The sequence below is a fragment of the Sabethes cyaneus genome, chromosome 1, assembly GCF_943734655.1.
Source record: "Sabethes cyaneus chromosome 1, idSabCyanKW18_F2, whole genome shotgun sequence".
Classification (NCBI taxonomy): domain Eukaryota; kingdom Metazoa; phylum Arthropoda; class Insecta; order Diptera; family Culicidae; genus Sabethes; species Sabethes cyaneus.
In genome coordinates, this window is record NC_071353.1 from 44,914,151 (window position 1) to 44,926,425 (window position 12,275).

General features: G+C 38.1%; 1 protein-coding gene across 1 annotated transcript; it reads right to left on the reverse strand.

Annotated features, from left to right (window-relative positions):
- Positions 1–2,817: 2,817 nt before the first annotated feature.
- LOC128745635 (uncharacterized) lies at positions 2,818–10,768 on the reverse strand. Its single transcript, XM_053842708.1, has 2 exons — positions 10,357–10,768; positions 2,818–3,164 (listed from the first exon to the last, which is right to left on the reverse strand). Exons 1-2 carry the CDS (start codon positions 10,766–10,768, stop codon positions 2,818–2,820), a joined length of 759 nt encoding a protein of 252 aa, XP_053698683.1.
- Positions 10,769–12,275: the final 1,507 nt, after the last annotated feature.

Genomic DNA, 12,275 nt, shown 5'->3' on the forward strand with positions numbered 1-12,275 from the left:
ACTTAAAATATTGCTTTCTTCAGCATTTCCTGGCCTAGTTTTAGCTTATATTTTTTCAGCTGCATATCCCGCTTTATCAAAACAGTATCGGGATGAAATTATCGATTTAGCTTAATATCGACCTCGTAAGTATCGATGAAATATATCGAAATATCGGCCTTCGAGTATCGATATCGCGGGTATCGATACGGTATCGCCCAATCCTAGCTTAAGCTCCCTTACGATTGTATTTAATTTACGCCGTATAGAATCCGATTGAAAATTGTCCCCGAATAAGGTAACGAAGATATCCAAATTCACCAAGCGAGACGCCAACAAACTGAAGAATCCATTCATCGACTCATCTGCCAGTGAACGATATGGTTTTGGCTGCTATGTATTTTCCGCTATTTCTTCTTCACGTTTTACCTTTGTTATACTATAACAAAGGTTTAAAAATTGGTCGAAAAACATGAAATTGATCCGAGGCCCGGAGGGCCAAGTCACATATACCAATCGATAGGGTTCGACGATTTGAGCAATGTCTGTGTGTGTGTGTGTGTGTGTGTGTGTGTGTATGTATGTAATGATTTTTTCTATCGCCTGTTTCTCAGAGATGGCTGAACCGAATCGTTCGCTATTACTTTTGTTTGAAAGGTATTTTTGTCTAGTAGATCACTATTGAGTTGCTTCGTGACACGACGTTTCGTTTAAAAGTTATAAGCAAAAATGTGAAAAATACGTGACACGGGTTTCTCTAGAACTACATGACCGATTTTAACGATCTTAGTATCAAATGAAAGCCTTTATTAAAGCTAAATTATTCGAGAATTTTTAATTGAAAACAAACAAGTAGTTTAAAAGTTATGCTTAAAAAACCTGTTTTGACAAGGTAATAATTATCGCCTGTTTCTTAGAGATGGCCAAACCGATTTATGCGCTATTGGTCTCATTTGAAAGGTAATATATCCTAATAGATCACTATTGAATGATTTTTTGATTGGACGTTTAATTTGAAAGTTATGAGCAACCGTATACACGACACCAAAATTAACAATAATTTATAATGATTTTAACCAAGATAATTTACCTAATTTCAATTATTTTAATATCAAACGAGAGGTTTTGACACTACGAATATATATGCAAAATTTTATAAGAATTGGTTGTACCGGTCAAAAGATATTAACCCTCGAACACTCGCGCCTACTTTTGTAACACAGTTACTCGTGCGCACTATAACCCCAAACCAAAGAAAACGTGCGCACTAGAGGTTTGACTGGGAAAACTTGGTTTTAGGTTTATCGAACCTTTAGAATAGTTTCTTGAAATTAAAAGCTCTAAAAATCTAAACTTTGATTAATCCCCCTAAAAGTGAAATTAAAAAAAAAATTTTCTTCAGTATCAATATAACACATTGATGTGTTCTGCAAAGTTATAGAGCATGTTATTACAAGAAATTTTGCTAGAGACAGTAACCTTCCATCTCTGCAGCTAAGATAGAAAAATCGTATTTATTATATATGAATTTGTAAACTCAGTTTTTATATTTTTGCTCTTTTTGTAATAGTTGTATGACTTTTTCTTGTATTACAAAGTTGTACAAATGATAAAAATACACAGCTTTGCTGAATGTAGTATACCTCTATGTTTGCTTGTTTAGGAACTGTAGAACATTTATTATAAAAAATACCTTAATTTTGACTACAAATTTCTCGACTACCAGCAGACGGATATATTTTAAACATTTTACATTGGTTAGTTTTGCTGCATACAGGCACCATTTTTCCATATGAAGAAACGAGAGAAAATTCCACTTGGGGTAAATTGCGGTACACCTCGCATGCTGATTGTTTCGTTTCTGTGATGGCGGTTTATGCTGATCTATTTTCCCAACAATTTAAATTATTAATGCATTGAATAATTATGACATTTTGCTCAGAATAAGTTTATTGAAGAATATACGTTAGTTAATCAACGATTTGTAACTTTATAACAATATGGCGTTGAAAAACCTACACGTGTTGTACAAAATACAACAGCGTGAGTAACTGAAGGTTAATAAAAATTGATGAAAATTATTCAAGAAAACTCTATTGATGTGAATCAAATAGAATGGCATTACAGGACCTTTACTAGGCAATGTATATGTTAAAGAATAAGATTTCCACATACAAGTTACTTTTATTTCCACTTACTCAAATTAATAAAAACTTACTTATCCTTACTCAGCAATTTTTTGAAAAAAGGATCTATCAAAATTCAAACGTATTTCTATTTTGTTCAAAATTTGTAAACTTATTCAATTTTCAAAAATTTTATGTAAACCAATGCATTACGCAACGTTAACCAATACATGAATTATGTTCCGAAAACGTGTCGATTTCTATCTCAAATAACAAGTAAGACCGTATAACAAAGGTTCCTTTCACCACTAGGTGGATTAAATCGGGTTTTATCCCACTCTTTTTGGGTACTATAAACACCTTCGATTTTATTACTTTCTTTTACGTTCCATCCGTCTGTTCGACAGTGCTGTCGGATTCAATTACTGCTCAGTACAAAAATTTTCTCAGGGTGATATTATATTATTATTTCCGGTTAACTATACTAGGGGACGAAATAAAACGAGTTTTGAAATTAATGGTTTATTTCTTTATAATATTTTGTCGAAGGCTTGTTCTGCAGCATTGCATCGCTACATTTTTCTTTCCAAAAGAAATTGGTACATTATTCTATCGTGAATAATAAGACTGGTTTCGTTTTATAACATTCAAAACGAGTATCCTAACAACTCGCACGAAATCCTTAAATATAGTTTAAAACAGCATAGCTGAACTATTTCGAATTTTCACTCCACCCACGGTAAGGCAGATGCTCCGTCGACCGTCGCCGTCGCCGTTTGCGATTTCCAACACCATAATCGTCGTAACCATTGCGGTGGATCGGCTCACCCGCGGTGACGCGAATGTTCGAATCCTGGCGCCCTTTACTGTCTCCACTTCCTTCCGTGAGCTTCTTAAGTCCGATAATGGTGGACATTACCAGCGCAATGATGGAAACGCCAAGTGCCTTCATCGCAAGCATGGCAACACTGCCGAACCCGATGGCACCGAGCAGTTTACTCATCATGACGCCCATCATCATGACGGCGCCCAAGCCTCCTTTGTCCTTTTTGCGGCCCTCTGGAAGATCAATAAAATGATTTTATTATGCAGAGTAATAAGGCATTCAATATATTTTTGAAATCAAATAGCATAACTTTATTCAGTTGTGTCAAAAATTATAAATTATAATTAAAAAAGAATATCGATGAAAGCAATTCCAAAGTCTGACTAAAAGTAAACGTGGACGCTCCTCGTGCGTCACCGTTATACTTTATACTTTATACTTTTACTTTTACTTTATACTTTATACTTTATACTTTATACTTTATACTTTATACTTTATACTTTATACTTTATACTTTATACTTTATACTTTATACTTTATACTTTATACTTTATACTTTATACTTTATACTTTATACTTTATACTTTATACTTTATACTTTATACTTTATACTTTATACTTTATACTTTATACTTTATACTTTATACTTTATACTTTATACTTTATACTTTATACTTTATACTTTATACTTTATACTTTATACTTTATACTTTATACTATATACTTTATACTTTATACTTTATACTTATACTTATACTTTACACTTATACTTTATGCTTTATGCTTTATGTTTTATGCTTTATGCTTTATGCTTTATGTTTTATGCTTTATGCTTTATGCTTCATGTTTTATGCTTTATGATTTATGCTCTATGCTTTATGCTTTATGCTTTATGCTTTATGCTTTATGCTTTATACTTTATGCTTTATGCTTTATGCTTTATGCTTTATGCTTTATGCTTTATGCTTTATGCTTTATGCTTTATGCTTTATGCTTTATGCTTTATGCTTTATGCTTTATGCTTTATGCTTTATGCTTTATGCTTTATGCTTTATGCTTTATGCTTTATGCTTTATGCTTTATGCTTTATGCTTTATGCTTTATGCTTTATGCTTTATGCTTTATGCTTTATGCTTTATGCTTTATGCTTTATGCTTTATGCTTTATGCTTTGTACTGGAGTTTACCATTAACTCTGCCACAATACAGCAAATAGTTGCTGGTAAGAAATCTGTAGGTCACAGTATTGTTGGAGCTGGATGGGGAACGATATGAGATGTAAAGGAATCCATATATTTCTGTACGCTCGAGACATGTGACATCCACACAATAAAATGAAAATTAGCAATTAAATCATGGACGTTGACGGAAGCTGATTCATGATTTTTCTCTTGACCAGATCCAACAGAATCCAAATTCTACAAAATATCTGTATATAAGGTGCTAGGCAACTATATGCAAATATTTCAAGGGGTGATAAAGGACCACATTCGACGAAAAAATTCTTCTACGCATATGGTCAAATCTGAATCGTTATAGAGTTATTAAACATTTTTAGTTTTCGGTTCTGTTTGCCTTGCATTAGCTCTGGTACAAAATGTGTGCTAGCTAGCTCAAGTTCCTGAAATAAAATCATTATATAACAAACCGAACACTTCTAGATTTGTGTTTACACACTTGCATTAGATTGCAACCATACTCCCGCTGGGCAATCGTCGCTTAACAATCACCGACGCCAAAGCAAAGGTTCTTCCAGAGTTCTGCCAGAGAATACATTTTGATGCTGTAATCGTTTTCAGAAACGTCCTAGAGAGACCCAACAAGTTTGTTTAGTTTTGTATTCCACACGCGTCAGACCGTGTTCATTGCACGCGGTGATCTGCTATGCGTGACGCATAAATTCGTGCAGTTTTCAAATACTAATTCGACACCCAAAACGACGTGTTTAAAATTAAATTGCAATTTAATTAAAAGAGATAGCCGTTTGACTCCAAAGAACGGATTGTAGATTAAATTGGTAGAAAAAGGCAATAAACTTTATTATGATTTTTAAGGATAAATTTAATGAAAACGCTTTGAGAAACACTAATTTTAATCCCTTTGCTTCAGAAAAGTCTCTTGAAGTAGAAAGTCTAAAGACAACTTTCAGTACAAAACTTTCTTAGCTTTCGATTGAAAGTGTGTAAACACAAATCCAGAAGTGTTCGGTTTGTTATATAATTTAATTTTAATTCAGGAACTTTTACGACCATGTAACGGGTGGCAACTAAAATTTTAGAATTTTTTTTCAAGCTGCTAAAAAAAGACAAAGATACATGAAGAAGATCTGATTTACCGAAATTAAAGATACATTATCCATTGTTGAAAAAAAATTAGTGTACATTTGAAATCGGTCCGTAATCGGCTGTTCGACGAAGCTTTCGTTTGACGTCGAAACAGGAGCGTTGTACGGCCGTCATTCTACCAATCAACTGTTTGCATTTCGTGGCTCTCCAGTTATTTTTGTACACCAAGGAACTCAAAATCCCGAAGAAATCATCGATTGGGCGCATTGAAACAGATTTTTCGCCTCGTGGTTTTTGGGTACAAATGGGACCGAATGGGTATTCAGGAACGATTGTGTTTTTTTGGCGCAACGCGATGAAGCTCTATCCACCCAAAACACGTATTGTCCATCTGCATGATGTTTTTGTAGCAATGGGATCAAGATTTTCTTCAAACATTCGTCTGGTGCATCTTAATTGATAGCCAAACCAGAGGGCTTGTTCTTGAAGAAACGAGAAAGAGAACGATGTCCTTCTGCGTCCATAATTTCGGCAGGTTTTCTACTACCTTGCTTGCGAATAGTTGTTGGGCATCTTAGGATAATGGTAAACAGTCGAAGCCGCAACATAATTGCTTTTTGAATGTTGTACCGTATACTTGCACCATGTACCATGGATGAGCACCATGTACTGCTTTCGGCTTCCAAGATGCAATCTTCCCTTCCATCGACAACAGATTGCATCTGAGGTTGTAGTCTGGTTGCGCCAGATGTAAAGCGCTGTAGCTCCTATCAGCGGCACAAACAGCTCGGTATATTTCGTGTCGTGTTTCGCATTCTACAAAATATTCATTCATCTGACGTACCTGAGCAACGCGCAGTGCTTGAATGTCGACTATTCCTACACCCCCTTCTATTCGCGGTAAAGTAAATCTCTCCAGTGCCGATTGAGGGTGGCCCTTCTAGGTCAGTTTGCTCCACTTCGCTATTCCAAAACTGGAGGTCAACAGGGAATTGGCAAATGTATTCAGCGCTTGTACCTTATTTCCCGCGTTGAGGACACGGTTATTGAAGACTTTAGGACACGGTTCACTCGACATAAAAATGTATCCCGCAGCTCTATCTTAATGTCGGTGTGACGAATACTGCTGAGCTGCCTGAAACCAACGTATTTGTACTATTCGCCACGAACCATATCCCTAATCATCTCCTCATCGTAGACCTCATAGCCATCAAAACTAGTCAACCGCCCTGCCTGAAACTCTACTGGTCGGCATTTGTCAAGCCCAAACTCCATTCCGATATCGCTGCTTACTCTACAATCAATTTGATAGAATCTTCTATAGAAAATACTTCTTTGAATCCGCAACGTTCTCGAGTGCAACACAGTTTTCCCATCACTAAGTTGTTCTGTAGTAGTCCACTGTCTCGTCCCATGCTGCGGGAAGCTCACGACTACAGGATCTATTTTATACATCTCCAACACCTTAGTCGAGAACGTGTGAGGCTTGTAGGCAATGTAGTCCATACTGAGATTCCTCGCATTAGCCACGACTGTCCGACACGATGTTGTACTGGATTCTCTCATATATTGGCCCAAAAATTCGTGATATCTCCAGTCTCCGGTAGGCCATCTTTGTAATCTGGATTCTAGTTGCTAATTTACTAGTAGAACGATTTTCCGTCATCGCAGAACATCTTATACTGTTGCCGTCGCTTTGCAGAATCATTGTAACGCCTTAGACGCTGCGATAAAACGCTTAACTGCTGTATTAGTTTATCGATTCTCTCTGTTAGCTGGTGAGCTCCCAGTTGACGAAGCTCAGTAAGTTGCATGATCACAGCTACATGGCGGCACAATCTGGCTGTTCTTCTGCCAGTTGGAAATCGTTGTTTGAGATTCTTTGCTCCAACCGTTTCTGCCATTGAGGTGTGCGCAATCCCAAGCTTTTAGCAGCCACCACAGCTGCACAAGACACTATCAACTGCAAATCCTCCAGGTACTGGACAGCATTGAAATTCAATGGCAAAACGTGTCCATTAAGGATGTTGATTGCATTTACCAGCTTGCAGTTTTGGTAATTTGTGCCGCAATAGAGGGTCAGTATCACGGAACCGTGCGACTACTTCGTCCATATGGAAAACCAAATCTCGTAACAGCTGCTGATCAAGCAGTGGATCTTCTGGCAATGGTGCGGGTACACTTCCACCAGGGCAACGGATTCGTGGACCTCAGTTTGAATCACGTCGCCGTATTCATCTCGACACATCACTCGCTCTGTCATTCCTCCTGTCCATTTCGCTACGGACCTGTTGCTGTATCTTATCGATCTTGGCTTGCTCTTCGGTTAAACTCGATTGGAAGCCCGCTTTTTCATTTCAACTTCCAACCGCTGGCCGCTTGCTCTTCTTCCCATTCCAGGGCCAGCTCCAGTCGGGGGGGGGCTCTCCGGGCGATCGGATCCCAATAATGGGTGTATCTCCATTATGGGTGTATCTTCATTTCCCCGAAGATAGAAGGGAGGCTGGGCTGCGCTTAAAGCGACACTACTCGCTTTGACGTAGCTGCTTTCAAATACTGTGGTATTTTATAGAACTTCGACAGGGCCCACTATCCAGTTTCGCCACATCCTAGGCAAGCTTCACGGGTGTATAGACCGGTATAGCGTGGGAAGGGGTCCCTATTCCCTTACCCTTTTTAATTTTTTTGTTAGATTATAGTCATTTTAACAGCTTGGGTCATTCGTGACTTCTGCGGAGTTGGGATTTGAACCCGGGTCCTCGGCGTGAGAGGCGTGAATGCTAACCACTACACCGGGACTAACCTCATATTTTTATTTTTACTTTATTTAGATAAACTTATTTCAAAATTTTTTGCTTCTGAAAAGTAACTAAATTTTATGAAATAGAAAGTTTATTGGCAATTTTCAGTGTATATGTGTAGTGTAGTGTAGTGTGTTTTTTTCTGCTTCGAATAAAAGCAACAGAATTGAGCTAGCTAGCATACTTTTTGTACCTAGTAGAGCTAATTTGATGGAAACAGAGCCAAAAATTAAAAATATTTAATAATTCTGTTACGATTAAGAGTTGATCATATGCGTAGTATGATTTTTTTAGTCAAACGTGGTTCTTAGGTTGCACTAAGGTATCTAACACTCTGTATAAAAAATATATCTATACCTATAAAAAAGGATTTCTGTCTGTCTGTCCGTATGTTCCTTATAGAATCGAAAACTACTGAACCAATCGGCGTGAAAATTTGCACGTAGAGCTTTTTGGGGCCAGGAAAGGTTTCAATGATGGTTAGAGACCCCTCCCTCCACTAAGAGGGGGGGCTCCCATACAAATGAAACACAAATTTCTGCACAACTCGAGAATTAATCAAGCAAATAGAACAAAATTTGGCATGTGAAGGTTTTTGAGGGCAAGAATATTTTTTATAGTGAATTAGGACTCCTCCCCACTTTAAGAGAGGGGCTCCTGTACCAAAGAAATACAAATTTCCTCATAACTCGAGAACTAATCAAGCAAGTGGAACCAAGTTTGGCATGTGGGTGTTTTTGGAGACAAAAATTGTTTCTATGATGAATTGGGACCCCTCCCCGTTTTAGGAGGGGGGATCCTATACAAATGAAATTCAAATTTCCTCATAACTCGAGAACTAATCAAGCAAATGGAACAAAATTTGGCATGTGAAAGTTTACGAGGGCAAACATATTTTCTATGGTGATTTAGGACCTTTCCCCACTTTAAGAGGGGGGGATTCTATACAAACGAAATACAAATTTCCTCATAACTCGAGAACTAATCAAGCAAATGGGACCAAATTTGGCACGTGGGTGCTTTTGGAGACAAATTTTTTTTCTATGATGAATTGGGACCCCTTCCCACTTTAGGAGGGGGGGGGGGGCTCCTATACAAACGAAATACAAATTTCCTTATAACTCGAGAAATAATCAAGGAAATGGAACTAAATTTGGCATGTGAAGGTTTTTGTAGGCAAGAATATTTTCTATGGTGAATTACGACCCCTCCCCACTTTAGGAGGGGGGGCTCTTATGCAAATGAAAAACAAATTTCCTCATAACTCGAGAACTAATCAAGCAAATGGACCCAAATTTGACATGTGGGAGTTTTAGTTGGCAGAATTTTTTTCTATGGTGAATTACGACCCCTTTCGCTTTTAGGAGGGGGGCTCCCATACAAATGAAATACAAATTTCTGCATAACTTGAGAACTAATCAAGCAAATGGAATCAAATTTGGCATGTGGGAGATTTTGGAGTCTTGAATTTATTTTATGATGGTTAGAGACCTCTCACCCCTGTGGTAGGGGGACCCTCATACAAATAAAACAGAAATTTTTGCGAAACTCAAAAACTAATCGAACTCGAGAAATTCGAGACTCTTCCATAAAACATTAGTCAATAACAAGACCACAAAAACTATCTATAGTAACACTAGATCATTCAGGACGAGACGGTCGCGAGTGTTGCCGGTGACCCGCCGTCGGAAGCGCCGCCCACTGGGGGGCTTGCAAAACTCGAAATTGTGACAAAGATCATCCGAGATTCATGATTTATGTACAACACTGGTTAATTTGTGGCAATACGAAGTTTGTCGGGTCAGCTAGTTTTATATAAAGTACAATGGGAAAGGCACACACGATCTCCTTCGTCCTTTGTTTCAGCCGATTTGTGATGCAATTTTCGTATCTTGAATCAATAACGAAGTGTAACTTTAGTCAACTGCTCAACATCACCAGCTCATTGTTGGACAAGCTATATAAATAGCAATGTTTATTACATACCTTAGATAGACATTTATCTAAAGGTTTTATTTCACTTTACGTTGCATGTTTTAGAATCAAATTTGTACTTAAATTACCAAGGATAAGGCCGTGTTTTCTAAAACACGATTTTAGAATCCAATCAATGAACTGTTTTATGAACAGCTTGAATATTTTACACACAAACTGATACCAATGAAGAACTTAATGACACATTCTTTTTTGCAATAATAACTTCAACAAACTTGTTGAGAAACGTTTGAAGAGTGCTTCAGTTGATTAGAGCTAAAGCGCTGTTTTTCGGTGCTTCGAAACACTCTTCAGAACTTATTTATTTATTTTTAATTAATTTCACTTTATCACCATTCCAGATACCTTCAATATTCGCTAGCAGCTCTCGCTGAACAGTGCCGAACACCGACCGAACCACATCCTGAATGTCACCTCTTCGCAGTATTTCACCCACGTTAATTTTAAGTTCATGAGTGGTTAAATATCGGCCAATTCTATCGAATATTCCTTCCCGTTCGTCGCCGATCTCGTTGATAGACCGCTGCTGTTCCTCATTGTTGTCCCCGCCAACTGCTATCACTTCCACTCCTGGCGTAAGCCGAAGGGATTTTTCTCGCGTCAACCGCTTCATTACGTTACGAAACATTTTAGCTCCGTAGCACGACAGGGGACTATCAGCCTCGACACAGTCCTTGAAAGCCAGTGTCACATCAAAACACCCCACAAGGGCCACCCACGTGACAGCAAGCATCACCCGTGCACAGTGTTTTCCCATTGTATCACTTAATTATGAACACCGAGAAGACAGCAGCTCCCACTGAGACAAATTTTCATTAACTACTGTTTGATTGCTGTTTCAAGCTTGACGTTCCGAGCAAGCAAGTTTCAGCACCGAATCTGTTCCAACGCAATCCACAACTCACAACTGGACGTGAAAAGCCCGGGAGCAGTGCATTTATACACATAAAAGGACAACCGTTTCTTTACCCGTTGCAGCGGCACTGAAGCTTAAGAATCAGATCGAAACAAATTTTCCAGTTGAATTCGCGGTGAAAAGAAAGAAATGCCAAATCTGGTCACATTGAAAGTGGAAAATCAACCGCAAAAATTGATTTCTAATTCGTTTTTGTACGTGTGTTGTAGTTAAGTCTTCAGCTTGCAGACACAAGCCCGGGAAGCGCGAAGAATATTTTCCTTTGTTTCCAACGACAACAGCTGCCACAAGCTGTCCCCTGACGACGAGCAGCGCAAGTTTGGCCATTTTGGTTTGCAGTACTATTCACGATGTTGCTTCCACATTGGCCGAGCACGAAAGAAAGGAAAAGCCAGGGAACGGAAAATACCAATGAAAACAGACCCCGCAGATGCGTTTTGGCTCGGTTCGGTCTGAAAATTGCGTCAATTTCGGGTGATCATCTCATCTATGCGCGTGGCTCGAAAAACAAACGTCCGGAGCTCCGTTGTGTGGGAAACCGTTCATTAATTGGTTAAAGACTTTGTCCCAGATATTATGAAACTCCGGTTAAAGCAAGGTGGTATACATTCCGCTTCTTGGTGGATTTGACGTTCTATTCAGTTGTAATAGGCTTTTAGAATCGGGGAACCAAAAAAAAGGGAAATCCAGGAGATGCTAAGAAAGTCTTATTTGGAGTTGCTGGAAAAAGCTGTCTAAATGCCACTTGTGAGTAATATTTTTATCGAGTAAATGTTATTCGGTTCTTTTAATGAAAATTAAAGTAAATAAGCTGCAAAGTTGCTGTTTCTTTTAGGTTGGAATGGCATAAAATATCTCCGTTTTTGCTTTGCTCACTTCTAAGAAACTCATCCGGGTTCACGACGATCCTTTCTAAATCCATCGTAGTTGACTTTTTCATCAGCGACAAAAAGTTGTTCTTGACAAATACTGTTTCCTTATGGTGTTTTTTACTCTTCAGTGTTTGTTGGAAAAATTTTCTTCACCTTGTTCAAGGCTGATGGATACACAGCTTGTACGCCATTTTTTTATCAACGATTTTATTTCCTTCGCCGGTTAGCAGTACATGGAAATGTTATTCTAAACACTTGGCCTCTTCCAACTCATCGGGAAGCAGCAGGACCTGCAGGGCAGGCAGGACATCGTCGACAAAAATAAATAAGACTGACTTTCTTTTACCGTCGCTGCATACATGAAGCGATTTGTTTCTTTTGTTGCACAGAAGTTTTTATGCAAGCGTAAATTGAAGTCAGGCACGATTTTTCTATGTTAACTGGAATAATTAAAAGAAATTTTACATTGAAGAAAA